The sequence below is a fragment of the Rhea americana genome, unplaced genomic scaffold (genome assembly GCF_003343005.1).
Source record: "Rhea americana isolate MKP2758 unplaced genomic scaffold, rheAme1 scaffold_33, whole genome shotgun sequence".
Taxonomy (NCBI): Eukaryota; Metazoa; Chordata; class Aves; order Rheiformes; family Rheidae; genus Rhea; species Rhea americana.
This window is the reverse complement of record NW_028186457.1, coordinates 5,442,465-5,463,956: the sequence shown is the minus strand read 5'-3', so window position 1 is coordinate 5,463,956 and position 21,492 is coordinate 5,442,465. Positions and strand designations below refer to the sequence as shown.

The 21,492-nt window shown below is 42.8% G+C and overlaps 1 protein-coding gene and 1 long non-coding RNA gene across 4 annotated transcripts in view; one reads left to right on the top strand and one right to left on the bottom strand.

Annotated features, from left to right (window-relative positions):
- The window catches only part of SEMA5B (semaphorin 5B), a 185,624-nt gene that overhangs the window by 124,555 nt on the left and 39,577 nt on the right, over positions 1-21,492 (top strand). For all 3 annotated transcript variants that reach the window (XM_085311013.1, XM_085311014.1, XM_085311016.1), the window contains exons 10-12: positions 2,386-2,593; positions 4,772-4,979; positions 20,125-20,242. In XM_085311013.1, coding sequence (XP_085167139.1) covers positions 2,386-2,593; positions 4,772-4,979; positions 20,125-20,242 — 534 coding nt within the window. The remainder of the gene's footprint in view (positions 1-2,385; positions 2,594-4,771; positions 4,980-20,124; positions 20,243-21,492) is intronic.
- On the bottom strand, positions 10,889-17,888 carry LOC146592515 (uncharacterized). The gene is made up of 2 exons (XR_014896592.1): positions 17,494-17,888; positions 10,889-11,293 (listed from the first exon to the last, which is right to left on the bottom strand). It is a non-coding gene; the product is annotated as an uncharacterized LOC146592515 (long non-coding RNA).

Here is a 21,492-nt window from a genome sequence, read left to right as displayed (position 1 = left end):
TTTAATTTGGAAGGAATATTAAAGTTCATTGAGAATCAAGGACTTTCCATCCCTTGTTAGGCTAATGCGGGAGGAACAGAAAAAGGACTTTGGAAAGAATTTCCATGTAGTGAAAAGTATCAGATAAAATGTGGAGTGTAAAGATTGCAGCAGCAAGATGAAAGAAAAGGGTCAGGGAAAATAAGGAAAGTAAAAGGAGGTATGTGGCAGACAAAAAGAAGATTGCAAGAAGAGATTAAGATGTTTTTCAAGTACATGAGGAACAAGAGGTCAGTGAAGGGCCTTTAGGAGATGACAAGGGTAATTTAGTGACAGAAGAGGCATATATTGCAAAAAATTAGATTATTTTGCCTCAGTATTCACAAAGGAAGATGAGGGAAGGATGCCAGATTTTTTTTTTTCTTGCAGAGGAAGGAGAAATACTGAGGGATATAGAGGATCAGGGCAGTGCAGATAATCAGGAAATTAGACCAAAACAAAATAAAAACAAACCACAGGGATGCTGCGTCAGCACATAGGCTGCCAATAGACCTAAAGGATTATCTGTGACTTGATGAGAAGAGAAAACAAAACTAACAATGACGTTCCGGCCACAAGGACTCCTTCTTCAGTGAAGTTCTGGAAATGAAAAAAAAGTGGGGAGAAAAGCATCCAAAACAAGACAGTAGTGTAAATCAGAGGGCAAATAGGRAAGAGATGGCAGAAGAGAGAGATCTAAAAACCCTTTAGAATTTGGGATCAGGCAGTCATGAAATAAAAAAGACCTTTTCATTAAAAAAGATACTGAACGTRTCAGAGGACAAGTCAAAAAAACACTCTCATTTCCTTGGTCTGGGTACTCAGGATACCGAAGTTGATAAGCAATGGCCAGATTCATAGATCGTGTGAATTAGCGAACTGTTCAGCTACTTCAAACAAGCCACAAAATGTTGTTGGTGGGTTTTGCACAAAGCAAGTTGCACATAACTGAGTCAAGTATGTTTAGTGCTGAAATAAGTTCTTGAAGTCTTGACAGTTGCAGGAGTTAGCACACCAGCCGTTAGGATCTCTGTTTACTGTGTAAGTGTGAGCTAAATTCCTTTGAACTCATTTTAGCACATCGTAAGAGCAAGCCTGCGTGGTGCATCTTGGAAAGGCAGTCATGCTGCAAAGAGCTGCCTTGATGCGTATTGAGTGCATGCATGTGGGAAATTTGTATACAGTAGCAGGAGTGCTGTAAATCAACATCCTGATTTGAAGTATACTAACTTCCCCTCCAARGAAAACCCAAATACCTGGACCCAAAATGAAGAAAAAGAAATCTATGTGTTTTCTAGTTTAACTTCTGAGGTGTAAGCATCGGTTAATGAAAAAACAAGCTTGTCCCCTGGGCTCAGTGTGGGAGCGGGCAAGAATTCCAGTTCTGGCTCTCATTGCCTTGAGTGGGATAAATAACCAGCCCCTCAGCTTTCTTTTGGAGTAATAAATCTTCTGCCTGACATATGTGGCAACATGGGGAAGAGCAGAGATCCAGCCTTGGCTACTGACATGGACAACAAAACTGCATTGGGAGTATAATCTTGCATTGGCCTTTGAAAATACTGAATTCTAGACATTAATGTGAGATAGAAACCCAAATCTTAAAATGAGCTATCCACCTGATAGGCCTTATGCTGATGCTTAAAAAAAGACAAGATTAACTCTCTTCTCCCTCTCCATTCTGGATGGATGGGAGTCAACTCCTATCTCTGTTCACCCGTTGCTGCTTGAGGGTGCATGGACACAGGTTGATCTGCCATTCTCTGTGAAGATAGAAGAGCTGTGGATGGAGGGGGGGGTTTATTGGCTAACCTAGCTTCCTTAAGATGAACGTGAAGAGGTCTGTTCAGAAGGGAACACATGAGAGAGAAGCAGTGTGGTGAGCTAGCTTTGATGCAAAATCAACCATCTTTTTCAGTGTTTTTTTTAATCTCGGGTTTTGTGCTTTATACAGAGTGAGATGCCGGATAAAGTTGGCAGATTACTTGAAAGACTTCAAGGATTTGTAACCACAAAAACKTCTTTCCACTGCTAGCTTTAAATCTATCTTTCTACCTCTAGCTTTAATTCTTTCTTTTMTTCCTGAATTTATTAATTCCTTTTGCCCTTCTGCTGGCGTACTACCTCCAGGGTGTCACAAAARAATGAAACACTCCATCCCTCGTCAATGAGAAAATGTTTTCCTGGAGTGGACTACTGACCAAAGCTAGCTGTTTTCCAGGCTTTTTACATGAAAGGCCTAATCCTGAGAGCCTCACACAATCCCACCAGTCCAGGGAATGGGTTTCCAGAAGAATTTCAGGGTTTGGTCTTGGGCTGCCTGAGTGGGAAGAAAATAGGTGCTAAAGTTTGATCTTCCGTGTCTAGTGCGGGACGCTGAATGATGATGGCCCCAATGAGAACCTGACGGAGAGGATCCTGCAGGATGCGCAGCGCTTGTTCCTGATGAACGATGTTGTGCAGCCAGTCACTGTAGATCCGTATGTGACTCAGGACAGCATTCGATTTTCCAAACTGGTGGTTGATATTGTTCAGGGGAAGGATACTCTCTACCACGTGATGTATATTGGGACAGGTAAGAGCATGAGAGCCTAAGAAAGCTCTCTCCTCTTGTTCACAGAACTAGCAGCCCTGAGCCCCCAGTTGTGCCATCGTTACACAATTGTCATGCGGTATCATTTTGACACAAAAAATCATGGAAATTAGTTTACCTGAATAAAATAGAAGCAAGATGGAGGACTTGAAACAGAATCCCAGGTGGACAGGCCATAAATCTACAAAATGTTTAAAAACAACAATAGCAGATTTCTCCCTTTTATAAAAACATATTTCAACAGATCAGATTAATACATAACAGTGAGGAAGAGTGAAGGTCACTGAAATGCTCCAGGGTCTTGTGCATGTAAGTTGAYTCGCTGTGCTATGACATCCGGATCCCTCTATCAGCAATAATAATATTTAACCTCCAGGCTTGCTGCGAGGTTTTAGTAGTTTCTTTCTTTGCACTTCCATATGTCAGCTGGTGTAGACTCCTTGGTGCTTTCAGGGGTRCGTAATAACAAAATGCAGATGGGGAAGCTGAGGCAAGCACTTTTCTGAGGTAGCATGGTGAACCAGTGGCAGAGTTAAGCATCTGATCTGACTCTTGATTTCTACCGTCCTCTAACTAACAGGACACGCTGCCTTTTCTGAAAAGCACAGATACCTTGGATAAATGAAAGATGCTGAAGAGGGACAAAGCATTATAAATGGTTGTCTTAGCCCATATTCATGCTAATGATCGAAGTTAAATTAAATATTTTGATTAATCAGAGCATATGGCCAGCCTCATGGGTATAATGTATTTATCCTCTGTTGCAGAAGCTTTGACTTTAGAATAAGATGAATTGCCTCCATAAGTGTTAGTTTAATCTCACATCTGAATGCAGTCACTGTTTCATTCTCATATTACCATTTTCCAGGACTGTGTCATAAATTATCTAACTTTTACCACCACTTACCTGCAAAGTGATGGTTTCTGATGAGTTCTAGTAATTGCCACTGTGTGAGTCTCCACAAAAGCTGATTATGATGAGAGAACTTTATTTCAAYGGAAGTATGACGTGGTTCTGGGATTTTTAGATACTGATACTATCTGGGATGTATCCTGTTACAAAGCCAGGAGAGAAGGCTTAAATTATGTTCACTTCCTGCCTCAGACCATTTGTGTGGAAAAGGGTTCTCCCATAACCTTGGCTTCTCATTCACATTTGCTTTCTGGCCCTGGTTAATGGTAACTGGAGAATTTAAGTTCTGCTGGACCTCAAACTTTTAAAGCATTCAAATGCTTAAGTAGAGGCAACCCTGAACACAAACCCCAAATCTGAGTCAAACCAAGCCCAAACTTGGGTCTTGATCTTATTCCGCTCTTCAGGCCCTGCCAAGTGAAAGAAAAGCTACCTGTGGCAGTCAGGTCTGCCACTGTAAACTACTGAGTTTTGGCACCAGTACAGAAGTTATCTTAACAGAAAGATTAACTCAGGAGCAATTGGTACAAATAGACCTGTTTRGGGGTTTTAATGAAAAATTATTTGGTTGGTTTGGCCCCCTTTTCCCTGGCAGAAATCTCCCACAGTTTATCAAATCCTTAAACTTTTTAGTCAAGAGCACTGTGAACACTGACATATATATTTTCATGTATGCACTGCTCATGCCATAAAATCCCTTGTCAAGTTGGCAGGACTGCTTCTTCCAGGAAGAGGAGCAGTTCAATCCGTGACCCATGCAGTCATTCTGGTGGCCTCTGAGATTGCCGGCAGGGCCGCTGCATCTGATGTCACTTGTCACAGCCCCAATGAGACTGATCTGCTCCATAAACCAAAGGAAATATAGACTCAAAGCACCAGAAATGATCCCTACTATGTCAGATCACCTTGTGTAATTCACTGGTAACAGGACCAAGCTCTTTTTTTTGCCTCACTGCTCCAGCTGGGAAATATTTCCAGGAACTCATTCTGCAGATGATTCACATCCTTCTGCTTTCCAACTACAGTGTATTCCCAGCCAGTTTATGTAATGTCTGAGAACTGTTTAAGGATTGTACCTACGTAGCTGGGGCTCTACATACCATGGGCTGCAGGTGTTTTAAAAATGACACAGGAGTAGGGTTAAAGCAGTGGTGTAAAAATGACAATAATATTGAAGTCTTTGTGCCTGTATGAAATCAAATCAATGCTTCCAAGATTTACCTGTGTCTTGTTTCTTGTTCCATTAGAGTATGGGACCATCTTGAAGGCACTTTCTACCACTAATAGGAGCTTGARGAGTTGTTATTTAGAGGAAATGCAGATTCTCCCTGAGGGACAACAGGAACCAATCAAGAGTCTCCAAATCCTGCACAGTGACAGGTCGCTCTTCGTGGGTTTAAATAATGGAGTGCTAAAAATTCCTCTGGAGAGATGCTCCATGTACAGAACAGAAGGGTAAGCAAATTTACAGCTCTGATATATTCCCCTTCAACTTAAAAAGAAAAGTACCAGGGAAACATATTCTGGGGTGGTTCGTTTTAGAATGTCTTTTTTCATCAGCACCAGACAGAAGACATCRGTGAAAGTGCATCTCCTGATAGATGCACCCATGCCAGGAGCAATGAGAATAAGCAAAGCAGGATTTTTTTTTTGTGAATATTATTTAGTCTTCATCAGAAATTGATTGTAAGTTTACCAGGGAAGGACTTGCAGTATTTACTTCTTTTTCTCTCCACCTTTTTATTTTATTTTTTTTATTTTTTTTTTTTTTGACATTTCAGTTTTGATTTTATCAACTCCATGTGTTTTGCTGATGGGTCTTACTGGCTGTATGGCTGCAGGCTCCTGAGTCTGGGTTACCACCAGCCTATCCTGGCTTATACAAATGATCACCTCTCAAACATCTGATGAGGCAGGGCTGGGCTGGAGGGCAACTTGTTGTAGCTGTTAGAAACCAATAGCTCATTTCAACTGTGTGTGACACTGCTAACACCTGGACAGATGCCATGTCTGGATTGCACCTTTTAGAAAGGGTAGGAAAAAAAMCCTCTTTTAATTGTCAGTACTGGCACCCAGGCCATTTTCCACCCAGCAGTGAGTGCAAAAATCTTCTGTACCCTAACATAYGCCCTCTTTCCAACAGGTGAAACAGTATGACACCAAATGATTGACATGCATTCAAATGATCTCCTTAAGTATGTAGTGGGTCTTCTGGGGGTAATTGCTTGTTTACATCCCTAGAAAAAGCACTTCCACTCCTGCTTTGCATCGTTTTCYTTGAGCGGAGTTTGGTCTGAAATTGATATTCTCTGCACTAGACAAAAGGAAGGAGTTTGCTAGCACTGTCTAAACTGGCTCCCTCTGTCATGGCCTACTGCAAAATGTCCCTGTTCCTGCTGTCAAGAAGCCTGATACAGAAAATGTCACCGTCATTTTATTTTCAACAAGTAGAGTTTATCTATTAGCTTGTACTAGTCATGTCTGTCTAAGTATAAAAATGCCAGCTCTTTCTATTTTTGCTGAACCTCTTAATTATCCCTTTCAGAAAATATACCTCGATCGTTACTGCAAGTTTGACTCAGAAACGTTTAATGTGTAAAGGTTTAGCTGTGTATACAGAGAGGCTGACACAGAAGTGTTTAGGAAGAGAAAGAGATTCACAGCTGGGAAGTGCCATCCCATCCTTAGCCCTTAAAAGCAGAGATTTAAAAGAGTAGAACATAACAGCTGTCCTCTTCAGGCTGTCCTGGAGAATTTCAGTTTGAGAATATTTATGTGCGTGTATACATATATATGATTCAATTTCAAGAGCATCAAGTTCTTTTTTTTTTTTTTAACTTTTCCTAATCTTGAATTCAACTTTCCAGTAATTTATAAATCATGTTTCCATTTCAGCTTGTGTAAGTACTTTATATGACCCTTCCATTAAAACTCGAATGGTGGCGGTTGGCTGACTCACCTAGGACATAGGGACAAGCGAGGATAAAGTGGCAGTGCTGGAGAGCAGAGGAGTGGGGTGCACCTCCCAGGAGCACCATCCACTGAGGATCTGGAGGTCACAGCACGGCTCCTCAGTAGTGTAACTTTATTGCAGCAAAGCAGGTACCCCGCTCCAAGGAGGCCTCCTCGCGTGCTGGTGGCCACAAGCAGCCTGCGTTTTGTGCATTGTACAGCACTGAGTCTTAGCTGAAGTTACTGGGAAGCTTTTATGGGAAAGTTGTTTTTTCTAAACCAAACTTTATGGAGGCATCTTTCAATGCAACAAGGAAGCAGTCCAGCTCTTTGAGAAGACTCAAACCCTTCCCCATTTACCAGTTTTGTGACACTTCTAGGCAATTTAAGTCAGCACTGGGTTATACCAAAGTACGTGCGCGGAGACCTCCCGACGGCAGGGCAGATGTGTGTGTTTGGCAATGCGGGAGGCCAGGGTTTGCTGGATTTGGGTGCTGGCCAATTAGTGTATTTGTCTTGATTGTAGTGGATCCTCTGCCCTGCAGCTGAGTGTCATACAGGGACTGTACACGAGGGGAAAAAAAAGAGAAATCGTAGGAAAGCTGAGGAAAGCTGTTGTTAATTTTTTGAGAGGGTGTAATTTTTTTTAAGGTAAGCTTTTTTGTAGGAAATTTTTCAACTGCAAATTTTGGAAACCTTTTTCCTGTTAGCATCCTGGCTGTGTAGGTGACAAGTCAGCTTGGCCTCCTTTGTATTTCTTTCAATGCTGAACTGTATCGAGAGGGATGTTTTAATTTCCGCCAGTGCGTTCCACCTGGCACTTCTCCTGGGCTGTGATTTATTGCTTATTGTTGTGCCTATGTTTAATACATGCCAATATACAGCCACCACGGGAGGAAGGACTCCCACCCCTGTGGCACCCCCCACTTACTTTTTTGTTGTGCTGTGACTTTTTGACTGTCTTTTCCTGAAAAGCTCTTGTTTCAGCAATTTTTATAATCTAATCGTTTTGATGGGGGCTCGGGAAGCTTTGAGATGATGGAGAATTTGTGCCTCCCAGGCAGGAATACCGCAACGCTGTTTGTTTTCCTTGGCTCTGCCTCATGCTATCAGGAAACTTTACAGCCTTTTACACCCCGGGGGCTGATGTGGGTTTGTGATTGCTGGCTTAGGATTCCTGCCATCACCCTGCCTTCTCCCTTCTCCCTGGACTGGGTGATCATATGTTGAGGGAAAATTGATCCTGGCGTTGATCCTCTCCAGCACTCCCTGTTGCTGTGTTGCTTTAGGACTTTGGGGCATGTTACTGAGGCTCGGAGATGGGGCAGAGAAAAAGGCAGCAGGGAAGGGAAGCGATGGCAAGGGAAAAACGTTTCTGCCATCTCCTTTACTGTTTGTTTATTGACACGGCACCAACTGAGTCTCTTAAATGGAGACTGGTAACTCAGCCTCGCATCTTGATGTGGTTCGTTGACCCAAGATATTTCTGGGTGTCTAAACAGCGCTTTGTGTGTGCCCACTGACCTGTCTCAATCTGTCTTTTCAAAACAGCCAGTCGCAGCAGCAGGGCAATGGGAAGACATCTGTAATGTCAGCTGCCCAAATTTACAGGCTGGACTTGGCTGCAGGGACCTTGCCTTGTGCGTGTGTTTTCCTACTGTGCTTTAAAGCTGCCATTCTCCACTCTCACTGGAGAGTTTTAGGAAGATGTCCAATGTGAGCAAACTACAAGCCCTTTGAACGTGCAGGGTGTTTTGAAGGCTGCTTTGCTGGGTGGTGGCTTGGCTGTGCTTGCTGCTGCGTTTTGCATACCTTTGAAATCTTTTCAGCCTCCTTGCAGTTTTCAAAAGAGTTTGGATTTCTACCTCAAGTTGCCCCCAGGCTTTGAGTAGAGTCAGTGTTGCAGCTTTATCACTGACATCCCCCATATCTCTAAAATGTGTCTGAACAAAATCCTGGATCTGACTTCTGGAGGGGACGAGGACTTTAGATCTGGACCATTGTTTTCAGGTGGGGCCTGTGTGTCAGGGTAGCTTAGTAATTACTTTAAAGGGTGATGTTAAATTCTTCATTTTAAGAATGGAAGTCAAACAGGTGGGAAAATGTGCTTCTAGGCTGCCCTTCTGCAGCATCGGGGCAGCGTGCCTCCAGAGCAGCATCCGCTGAGCAGACTAGCCACCCTGAGGCCAGCCTGGGAGTTGTAGCCATTTTTGTTTACACATTCAAATAAACAAAAGAAAATGTGCTTAGGAACCAGACCGGAGTGTCTCCTGAACACTCACCTTTTCTACTCTCTCCTGAGCAATTTATCATAATGCACTTTATGCTGATCTTTGTTCGTCCCTCTCCCTCCTCACAGTTTTTTCGCATAAAATCTGTAGTTTGCATGATGTAGGTTGTTATTGAGGATATACAGTGAGGTCCTGCAACCAATGTGTATTATAGCAGGTTGTGGGAGTATTACATCAGGTCGAGCTCAAGTCAGCAGGGTTGCTCGTGCTTTGGCAGACCCTCTCCCTTGTCTGCACTCTGCCGGCTTCCATGGCCTTGTTGCAGGGAGTTTGCTAATGAGCTATGCTGAGCTTTAGTTGTCCCACTTGGCCTAAACTCCGCTGTGTGTCCCCTCCGGCCATGTTGCTTAATGCAAAGCTAGCAGAAATGRCTCAGCTGACGAGGACTCTTCTCTGCTGACTTGCGAACTGCGAGGAACACAACTCACCTCTAAATAGCTCGAGGCCAGTGATCAGACAACTAAGTACACACGGGTGAGTAACTCCTGAAATGGCTCCAGGGACTCTTAGGGAGAAAGGGTCAGCAGCCACAGTAAAGAAGCACAGAGGGTTTTTGTACTCTTTCTCTCTCTCTCTTTTTTTTTTTTTTTTTTTTGTCTTCCAAAGTACAAAATTGGAAAACTCCTAACATGGTCTCTGTACCACTTCCACACCATGTTTTAAGGGAAATATCTGAGATATTGCATGGAGAATTATTTTAGTTGTTATTGGTTGATGATTTCTTTTTCCATTTGTTTTGGGTTGTTTTTTTTTCTCCTTACAAGGTACAAAGTCCTTTGTAACAAAGGAACAAAACACTTGAATTCAGCGTTGTAAAGCTTGAATAGTTTCAAGATTACCAGATTTCAGGAAAGAAAGTCTTGGGGAACTTAATCACAGAAATAGTACAGCATAGGAAGAGGTCTAAAAGTTTCCCAGTGTTAGGGAAGGAGAGACCTAAGTATGGGCTGGAAATCCTCTGGCCTCCTCATCAGAATGCCTAGAGTTCCTCCAAAGACAAACAAGCAGCTATTGTTGGGTAAAGTTGTGGGAAGGAAAATGGTAAGGGAGGTATGGGGAGGAAACAGAGGAAAGGCTGTTCAGTGGAGCCCAGCAACCAACAGATCATTTGGGTGACCCTAGTGGTAAGACTGTTCAGCAAAGACCCTGAAAATCCAACCACTTCTCAGCTGAGTCTGTTGAAAATCTGGCCCACACTTTTGAAAATCTACTTGAGAGTTTTAAAAAATTCCCAGCACACTGAACATCCTTTAAGAACAAGTCATTCAGAGGATAAAGGCAAATAGAAAGGCAAGAGCCTACAAAAATATGTGAAGTTTAATCATCTATTTCCATCTGCTCAGGCTGATATGGTCTCTCCAAGATTAAGGGAATTAGGTAATTATTTTACCACTAACTTAGAAAAGCTTTGGAAGACTTCATAGGCAGAAATAAGAGTGCTCAGCCCAACCTTTTGTCGTCCATAGTCTCCAATAATAAAGCATAATAAATCATTAAACATCTGGTTTGACATTCTGGTTCCATTTAAGTAAATAGCAAGACTCCCACTGACAGCAAATGAAGATATCGAGCAGAACCATATTCACTAAAGCTCCTAAAAAGAATAAAGTTTAGTAGATGAAATGGATTTGTGTTCTTTAAATAGAACTACAAAATTATACCATTTCTTCTATCCAGAGAACACATTTGCCTGTGCTGTAGCAGGCAATTACTCCCATTTTGTTTAGTGTAACTGCTTAGATATGTAAGGTTAAGTTCATCCATACTGTTTACAAAATCTGGACCTTTAAGGTTCAAGGGAATGAAACAGGAGTAAGATGTCTGGATTTTAGCATATCTGGATTTAGCATAGTCTGGGAAAGGAATGTGTCTCTGTGTATCTAAAATTGAAGGGGGGAAAAAAGGAGAGGGGGCAGGGTAAACAGTAACGTAGTGAGCAGGGGCATGTTTCCAGTGAGATGCCAGAGAGTCTGGTTTTCAATCTCATCTTATTTGACATTATCTTTAATAGCATGGAAGAAAGAAAATAGCGTACTTTGTAGACGGCACTTAAGGATGACGGAATCACAAAAAAATAGCAAGGAGAGAAATACAACCCGAGCAGGAAAACCAGCACGAGGCTGAGTTTGAGGAACAAGCCTTTACTGAAATTGCTGGTACTTGCATTACCACAAAAGAGAGGACACAGGAGGAAACAGTGGAAGGGCTCTACTCAGAACCAAATGAATTATTAGACTTTCTGTTAAACACACCAACCAGTAGAAGGCTTTACATTCATGTTAAGTTGTCCATACACTATTAGGCTCCCACTTTGAGCTGGGAAGTGTGTAAATGTCCCCAGGTGAATGGTACCTTGGCATCAGTGGGATTTTGTAGACACGTGCTGGACTCTGGGGTTTTGCAGCTGCTGGAACAGATGCGGGTCACTTCAGAATGAGCCGAGTAAAATGAGCAGATTTCAGGGCTCCTGGCTTTTGTTTCCTTGCTGTGATGACTACGTTGCTAGTTTTGTTTTGGGGTGCTGTGCTGGGAAGGGAGGAAAATGAGGAGAGGTTGAATGTGCTGGGGAGCTTTGTTYCTTAGTTTTAAAGGGTATTGCCCTTGTGACTTAGCTGGCGGGGAAGACCAGGAGCGGTTTAGAGTATGGATCCTTTTGCCGTTAGCAAGCTGGCTTTAGGCGAGCTCAGATCAATGATGCCTAAAGGTCATTACCATCTGACACCTGCTTGGTGGGCTGTGTGAAATCAGTTTCAACGCAGTGGCGACCGACAGAAAAGCACGTACTTTTCTTGGAATACATAATGTTAGGATGACATTGATGCTACTGTTATACAAACAAGATTAATAACTAGAGCTACCAGCAAGCCCCAGGGCAGATATCCTTTGCCTGTGCAAATTCATGCAATTTGCTGCTCTTACGTCRTAAGATTTGTATTCTAGGCAGCGGTCGTGTTCGGAGATGTGGCTCCTCATGCAAAGAGCCTACATCTTACTGCTGCYGTAGCTGGTTTGCTTTCATGTCTCAAGCTTTCAGACAACAGTTACAGTGTAAAACATAAATGTATCCTTCGTTTTACAGAAGCCCGTTATTAATACCAGATGAATACATTGCTACAGATATGTCATTAACTTCTTATTAGGAGATGCGCTATTTCACCTGTTTGGGGAGAAGGAAGGATCTGGAGTCAGAGAAAAGTTGTACGTGTAAAGATCAAGAGAGCATATACAATATATATATGGTTCATGAAAAAGCATTGTACTTAGTTCTATCTAGTGTCTTTTACATGTCAAAATATCAAAATGCTGYAGATCTACTGTAACACTCTAGTGTGAAAAGGGATAGGGCTAGATTTCAGGAGTATCCGTTTAGTTAAGTAATAGTCTCTCTTGTTAAATAGTGGAATTGATACTGCTCGATGGTGTTTTTGCAACTATGTGGGGAGTAAGCAATGGGGAATATATCGAAAGGACCATTTTACCCCTTGTTCAGTGCTGAAACAATCTTATGCTGGGCAAGAGACCTGTTAGATCCTCAGGGATGTACTAGATGGTCTAACACTTATTTGCCTTCTCCAACATACATTAATCTACAAAGACTGTGTCTGGTTGAATCTACATCTAGTAGAGCAGAAAATAATTACCCAGAGCTTAACGAAATCCAGCTTTGACAAAGGAGCTGCTTAAATATGGATTACTCTTTGCTGCCTGGGTTACAACTGACTGTTTTCAGGTTTCTTTATCATCACTCACATCTCTAAGATTCCTTCCTTTGCAGRTGTTTTTCCCTTCCTAAGTTCCCCTTTTAGCATGGTTTATGTCCTTAAGTCTTCCAGAGGCTACATAAAGCACCCTTCTCCATCCCTGTTGCTAGGGTTGCCTAGGGTTTAGGCAGCTGTTCTTGCCTAAACCAGCCTTTCTCCTTTATCCGTTTATATCACCAGACTACAGGAATTTACTTGTTCTCAGGGAAGTCTCAAATCTGCAACCACGAAGCTGAAATGTGGAAGGAGAGCACATGGTCACCTGGCAGCCACCTTCAGACACGGGCTGACATGGGGCAGGTCCAGGCAGGAACACACGACCGCGCTGGTTTGCCCAAGCTGCCTTYCCAAGGGGTGTTGAGTCCCCGCTGCCTCTTCCCATTTGGCAGCCCCAGGGGGGAGGTTTTCTTTAGGCTCAAAAGCCTGCTGAGGCTGGGAAATTATTGTGCTTCAGAATCCCAACAAAATCCCCCCACTCAGAAATTCCTTCTGGCTATTCCTTTCACTGGGGCTTTAATAGCATCCAAGTTTTCTTGTGGATGACTGATCCCATCATTGGTAGTCAGRGGCCCTCTGTATTTCTGTTTTTATTAGAGGTCAGTTTTGCTTGGCACAGTGACAAGAGTTCCTTATAGTGTTTATGGAACACCACATTCATTTTTTTTAATAAGCTGCTTTACTGATGTAAACATAAATCTAGATTTAATCAGACTTTTTCTCAGGTGGCATTAATCTTCATATTTGAATAAATGCAATGTTGTTTTATTTCGCRGCATTAAAAATAAAAAGAACACCTATCCAATAAAGAAGTCACTGTTGCTAAAAGATGATGGAATGGGATGTCAGAGGGTAAGAAAGAGAATAGTTTGTTCTGTAAATTGCATGAGGCCATAATCTATAAACCACGATCGATTAAAGAGATATTGAAAATGTTAGAGCGAGAGGTGGATACTAATAACTCAAGGTTCCTGATGTGGAAAGGAAAATAAGGTGAAACTGCCTATGAAAATCATGGGTCTGTTCACTGTTCCTTTCWAATAAGTTACATGTGCTTGGCCAATAAATGAAATTTAATTTTAGAGGTCATTTTATGCCATAGCTTTAATTTATGCATTCAAAACAAATTGTGTGCAGAGTAGGAATCACTAATAYTAAGTATGTGTGGGCGATAAATTGCACACATACACTTCAGCTTCTCTGCTTTCGTGTCCAATATCAAATGCCCAAATACCAAACCTTATCTATCCAGATCAACATCAGCTGTAGCCCTCAGAGTGGTGGTACCTGACAGTTCTAGTATGCTCTTCCTGAGCAGTGCCCTGCCACACAAATCGCMCCATTAATTGCATCTAAAGTATGTGGCTACTGATCTTGAGGAAAGGGCAGGAGCATCTGGCACAGAATATGTTGTATTCACCAGTTGAGAAATGAAGTTGCTACTTGACCACCATCTGACTAAAGCAGCTCAGTTCCACTCGGCTTCTTCTCTCAGTGGGGAAAGATAATGGATTTGCACAGATCACTAACTCATCTCTGCAGTTTAAAWTTTTAAAGGTATCAAAACTATAGGGATTGTTTGAAGGTTTGGTGCTTTTTTCCCCTTTATAATCTTATTTTCCTAAGCCATGAACATCCTTTTGATTCTCATTCTTCTCTTTTCATGCCATCTGGCTTTAGGGAAGACAGAAGTCCACTCTTCCTTGCATGGGCTATTGAGGTTGTCAGTAATTATGATTTGGTTGGCTGGAAGCTAATATGATTATTTGTTTAGTTCATCCTCTCTGTAGGTTAATAGCAATGGGACAATAAGCTAACCTTGTCAGGAAATGCCTGTCTGCCAAACACAGCTGCATGCCTGCAACTAGCAGACGTAGTTAAAACCACCCGCTTGCTTGCAGTGTTAACTTGCCTGCTCTGAGAGTAGAGCGAAGCCATGTGAATTCTGAGATCTGATTCCTCAAAGGAGCGAGGTGCAGCCTGTCTCCTAGGATGCTGAGCACAGATGAGTGTCGATTGCTCGGTGCCTTGCAGGATCAGGCCAATAAAAGTTTGCCCTGCATTAGTGAGTTGATAATGCTGCTAACACTGTGTCTCTAATGAACTAAGTGGTGATGCCCACTGGATACTTAAACATCTAGGTGCAAAATGGGGATCGCCGTCTCCCTGGTGAACGTGTTGCAGGCTCCAAATTCATCAGCAAAAATGTAGAACCCTCTCGTGGCATGATGCCACAGTTTTGTTAGCAGATACGGTTGGGGAAGGGTTTCTTAGTCTTTGGATCTAGACCTCTCCTCTGTTGATCATCACACCCTGTTGTTCCATTCCAAATTGCACTTAGTCATCACTAAGGAATGAGAGAGAGGAAAATCTAGAGAGGGTGAAGGTTGGGAGAGCAAGCACATCCTGACAGAGGAAAGAAGCACAGTCCTTTAGTGTGAATGCTTGAGATGACTACTTTGTGGCTCATGGTACAAAATGGCATGGTTACTTGTCTTCTCTCTGGTAATAAGARTGGGAAGAAGCTGTAGTAATTCTTTCTTTCCCTTGGTCTATCAAAACCTGATCTCTTCAGTCTAGTTCTATTGATCTGCAGATCCATTTATTACCCAGTCTAAAGCTTTTTATCTGTCAGGGAAAACTGATCAAAAGATGAAGTCATCTAGACCCAGAAGTGAGTTAAAGTCTGACTGAGAAACTTCTAAACTAGAGACTTTTAAGCCTTAATGAAGATTTTGAAAGGAGACATCATTCAGGCTATTACAAAAAAATTCCCAAATCCCTGTGTCATTTAGATTATGAGATTGCTACTGTCACTTTGCAAGCACCTTGGGACAAACATTCTGTTTAGAAAACAGTTGTGCTCAGTGATCAATCATTGTTGTGTGCCTTTGCTCAAATTCAGCCCCTTTTAAGAGAAAGAGCAAAAAATTTTAAAAAGAGAAAAACATTTGGTTTCATTTGTGATGCATTGTTTTCAGCACTGTGGGCGAGCAGTTCCTGTGTTTGTCTGAGCAGAAATCTCCTTAGCTGGTGGTCATCATAGCATGCTGATCGTACTTCCCAAAGGAGGTGAAGTTGTAGCTGCTGCAGCGATGTCACATGACTGGAGATGGAGAAGAGATGGGATTAGGACATAAGACAAGGCCTGAACAAGGGATGTGAAAGGGAGATACCTAACAGAGAATCCTTTAGATCGCACTGGGAGACCTTCTGCCTTAGGCCAGTGACCATTTTATTTATGCCTTGGTAATATTTTAGGAGGGATGAAGCTTCCCTTCTGGGAGAGATGCACTGGGACCAGCTATTCAGCCACACGTGAAGGGCCCTTGCCTCTAAGGTGCTGCCTGGATCCCCACAGCTGCCTTTGCATTCCCTTCTTCCTTTCCCTGTTCCTTTCCCCCCATTCATCCATGGAATACACATGTGGATCAAAATATTTGTACCACCTCATACCTTACATTTATCTCCAAGCAGGCCCCTGGGACATGGGGAAGAAACAAGTGCTGTGATCTCCCTTCCCCACATCGTAAGTCTTTGGCTTTTTTTGAGGAGATCTTGCTAAGGACCGTCATCTTGTAAGCAGGAATCTTTTTACTGCAAATGCTAATAGTGAAGGCTCAGGATTTTGTAAGCTTCAGAGGCCCTATAAAAACTCTTCTGAGTCATAGGTAAGAGTTTCCAGTGATGCCAGTGGGCAGTGGATAGTGCCCCATTTGCAGAGTCTGAATCCTTTGTGTTATCTCGGATCACTGCTGTAGAAATGATTGCAAGAGTCAACAACAGCAAGGCTTACAGCTCCGGAACAGCAGGCAGCAGGTGAGCTCTTATGAATAAGATCCTATTTTCATGCAAATGTCCTTGGTAAGTGAGAATAAGGAACTGGAGAAAAATACCTTACAAATAGAATTGTTTTTCAATTGAGCATTTTCCCTGTGTGTTCTATTATGCCCCAGATAAGACATTTATTGCAAGCCAATGAACTAAAGTGAATCGCTATTGATAGTAATGCCCTGTCATAACAACTCTGACCTCTTAGATATCCGTCAAGAAGTGCTCTCCTGAGTCCTCACTGAATGCACTGCAATTAGTAGATGGCCAGAGGGGAACTGAGGGCACAGGCTGTGTGGTATCATCACCGTCTTACTTCCACAAACGTGCCACTTTTGGGGATTTTATTAGCTAAGTCATTAGCATTAATACAGCCAGTGTTCCCTGCTGTGCTCAGGTACTCTTTGGGGGTAATGGRTTCTCTTTACTTGTATGAATTTTGGTGGGACTGTCACTGGTTCCTTGAGCATTGCTCTTCTGTCACTGTGGAAACCTGTGTAAAGCTTTCTCTGTTGAAGACTGTATATATGGTGTGAAATTCAGGTCCTACTGAGCCAACAACAGAAGCTCCATTAACTTAGAAATGTCAGACTTTCATTCTAGCCTATAAATGCCTCTGTATCTTACTTCACAGTATTTACGTAATGCCCCACGTGCCTTCTGGTCCCCAGGCCTGTGTGGGACTTTTTCGCAGTATCATGATATGAAATTATATTTAACATTTCAATTTATTTAGTGTTCTGCGCACAAGGAAATGCTGTGATATCTTTTCATTTTCCACACCACAGTGTCTGATCTACTAAGAATGACAGCATGTTGCTGAAGCATTTTGATCTCTGTGTGTGCATGTATGCATACATATATTTGCCTTTTGGTGTGTGCTCACAGGTGTGGTTTTATCATTTAATGACATAAATAGGGACATGTATKCTAAAGATATTTTAAAGATATAAATTAGGGTGGATTTTGAAGTGTTCTCTTAAGGTATTTGCCAGAAATGTCCTCTTGCAATAGTGCACATTGTAATCCTTTTCCTGCTTACAAAAGGGGGAAAAATGAAGCAAATTGTGTGTTAGTAAATACATTCCTCCTTACCCTTAAGTGTATCACTGTCAGTTGATATAATAGGTTTCTCACCAGAGTTGAGGCAGACGAGTGGGCTCTGAATTCTGAAGGGAGGCAGACAGCGTAGCTGTTTAGCTTTTAGATTTCAAATGGTTTTGAGGGCCTGCTGTCAGGTGGGAAGAAGTCCTGGTCTTTGATGGTTGTTAAATTACAGTGCGCACTTTGACAGCCCAGCGGAGTCAGGGGCTTGTGTGCGTGGCAGAGGCAGCCAAGTAAGAATTCATTGCTTCCAGGATCCCGGACCCGGAGACGGTGCAGCGCGGGCCAGCCGCAGCTCTGCGCTAACGAGCACGGTGTCGGGCTTTGGCCAAAGCCCAGCCTGGTCTAGGGGCTGCAGTAGGGTTCCCGATGGCTCGTCAGCTGCGAGGGTCGGTGTCGGTGGCGAGGGAATGGCAGGCTGTGATTCATCGGGTGCCCCCGAGGGCTCTGCAGCTCGCAGCTGGCAGCCAAGAGCAGCACATTAGCTGCCTGACATACATTATGATAGTGCCAGCAAAGTGGTCAGTGCCTAACTGGGATATATTGCAGCCTGCAGAGTAGCTGAGGGCTGCAGCACAGAACATATGGAGATTATTTTCTGAATTTATGCAGCACATGTTTTCCTATAAATTAAATTCAGAGAAAATGTGTATCATAATAGGGCAATGCTCACAACAGCCTTCCTTGTTGTGAATTACAATGACCTCTCTCTGCTCACAGGGTGCCCAGCAAAATGGCTTCATGCAGTTGGAGGCAATAGCATGTACTCAGTGTCAGAGTCTGGAAGCATGACCAAAGGGCTCTATAACTAAAATCTGGGCCTTTTTTTTTTTTTCATTGCTTCTCTCATTATTATTCTTCCCTCCAGAAACCGCGCAGTTTGCTCCTGAAATGCCGAGTTACCTAGAGGGTGGGCAGATGCCCTGCTTCCGCCTCGCAGTCCCAATGGCTCCTCAGTAACTACTTCTGTGCCGACCGTGTTGAGGGGCAGCCGCAATGTTGAAGGCAGATAAGACCTTTCCTTGGACGTGGAGGCAGACCCTCTCCGTGGATTGGGCAGCATGGCTTGCCAAAACAGTAGGATCAGGATCCATAGCCAGAATGAGCAAAGCAGCACATGTCCCTTCTGTGTCCTTGGACTGAGGATCTCAAATCTTTTCTAGGCAAATATTTGATGTTCTGTTGCCTGGGACTGAGTCAAAATCATCTTTGCCTTTTCCTTGCATGTTTTTAAGCAGTTGAAAGAAAATCTGGTAGACAGCCCATTGTGACTTCCATCCTAGAGCATGAAAGATGTAGAGCTATGTTCTTTATAATTCAGTAGTTTAAATCTTCACTAGAGCCAATGTCTTTCTGCAAAGTATGAGCAAACTGGAAACTTGTAATTAAAATATAAATGTATAGGTATGTGTAAAAATCAGTGGGCACCAGAGAGCACGCTACAGTCTAGGGTTTCCTTGGGGCAAATTGCTGTTGAGTCAGTACAGACTGGTACAGCATCCAGCATTTTCAGCTGTGCTTGAGAGACATGCTTTTTCATTTGTGGCTGATTACAAGCTAATAGGATTTCAAAGATTTCTGGATGGGAACAGTTCACATCTCATTGCATTTGATTCTTTTTTTTGATGTTTCATTTATCATACTGATACCTACCCTAGAATAAATTTTATTACTCTCCCATTTAGCTTCTTGAACTGAATTTTTCTCTTTGGTCCCTTGYTGGTGTCTAATTGGCAGTTTTCAAATCGTTTGGGACTTTTGGAAAGATCCTAGCAGCTCTTCATGTGATAGAGTGGAACGGATCATTGGAATAAAATACAGTGTTACAAATCTGTTTAGGTTTAGTTCTCTCTTCTTTGTCTTTGTCTAACACATACGTGATCTGGCTTGTACAATTATGTTTTCATAATGAAAACTAACAACTTGAAAGTGACTCATGAGAATAACCAATACAGCTGAGTTTTATCAATACAGCCTAATTCTATGACTGACCTTCTCTGTCTAGTGGCAGTAGTAACCCTAGTTATTTTTCTTTAGCAGCTCACATGTTGGGAACACACACTTAGCCTGTAAATATGGATTCAGGAGGAAAATGAATACAGCAGTGTTCAAAGCAGCCAAAAGCTTAGAAATAATGTTCTGCTGTGACTTTTCCAAACTGATATCTTGATGTTAGAATTATAAATGAAACCATTGTTCGAGCAAAGGCTAAGACTAATAGGAAGCCTTTATTACTGGTCCATTGGCTAATTGTGCTTGTCTAACCCCTCTGGATGGACAGAGTGTCAGAAAATATACTCACAGAGGTTGCTTTGTGTGAGATTTGGCCTGATGAGTGATTACTTGGGGGCAGAAAGATATCTCAGTGACAAGTGTTCTTTGACTAAAATTTGTAAAGTCATTTTCTTTCCCTAGGCCTTGGAAAGGAGTGAACTGATTTTTAATCTACAGCTTCTATGAGTGATACTTGCTTTGTGTCCCATCACCCTCCTATTCAGCCATTCCCCCCTTCCAAGCAGGTAAACCTCTGCTTAGAAGAAATTGTTTCTTCAGCTGAGCCTTGGTGCAGTTGACAGCTGTCATATACAAGCACTATACTTGAATACACATTTTTAGAGCTAGCCAATCTTAAAGAGCTTTAATCTTTTCTCTTTGCACATGCAGGGAATGTCTAGGAGCCAGAGACCCGTACTGCGGCTGGGATAGCAAGCAGAAGCGATGCACCACCATTGAGGACAGCTCCAACATGAGCCTGTGGACTCAAAATATTACTGAGTGCCCAGTAAGTGGAAGGAGTGGAGATATTTGTTTTAGATCCACTGGTCTGCGAGTGCATGTGTGTAAAAGGGAGAGAGAAAGTGTGTGGTAGCCTAGTGCCAAGAAGCTGCCTTAGGACAAGCTAGTCGTGTTGTACAGCTGCATCCTACTTGCTCTGTGCTCTGGAATGACCTGAGAGGGGAAGAGCACTGGCTGTTAGGGGGCACACTGAGCCCAGCGACAAACGCTTTCTCTAATTCTCAGCACAGACATCCCAATACATTTGTTTGCCTCAGAGAGGGGGATCCCAAGAGAAGCATTCAGTCGCCCTCCTGCCCACCCTTGCCTTGGGTGGAGTGGTTTGGATCATGCTGTTGAGTGCCTGCTGAGAAACAAGTAAGCCCRGATGAAACTGGAGCTACCTCATGGCTTCACCGTTCACAGTCTACACCATTCCCTTGGCTTCCCTGTAGGTCTGGGAAATCAGAGTAGCTGATGTACAGTGTCCTCAGGCTGTGGCCAGTTTGTTCCCCTCTTAGACCTCAGAGCTGGGTAAAGGAAATAAAGCTGGGGAAGAAGCATTGCATTAGTAAAGGCGAAGGCGTCTGAGGAACAGCTCAGAAACGGGGCATGGATGGTTTGCAGGGAGAGTGAAAGGATACAGTATGTATTAAAGAACAGGAGGGGAGGGGAGAGTGCACACAGAAAGAAAGTATGAGAAAAGAATGTTWACTTCTAACTTGAATTTAGTAGACCAAAAATCAAATCTCTGTGATATTTCAAGGGGACTGTCTTCTTTCCTTGCCTTGTTCTCCATGAGATGTAGCAATTAATAGAAAGTGACRCTGCTTGTGTCAGTTTGAGTTGGCTCTCTGGTTGCCTTCCCACCCACCCATCCTTTTTCTCTGACTACAATACCTGGCTCCTGGCTGTGATTCCCAGAAGCCATCTGGCCAAATTTAATTCCTGCTGCTTGAACCATACCTGCAAGGTGTTTAGGAAGGAAAGTTAGTCTTATTAAATAAATTGTAGTGTGTGGGGAGGAGAAATTTTCATTAATGTATGTCCATCRTTATTATCTTATGTCAATTAGCTTGTAAATACTGCTAAGTACAGTAGACAGAGAGAGAGGGCTGGATGGGTTGTATCTTCAGTAAGCTATTTCTGTCTGGAGGTGCTGGGATGTTTACKCCCCTTATCTTCTTTACTTCTCAGATATTTTCCCGGGAAATATTAGTCATTGCTTCAAYCCATCCTCAGCTTGGCAGGCTTAAG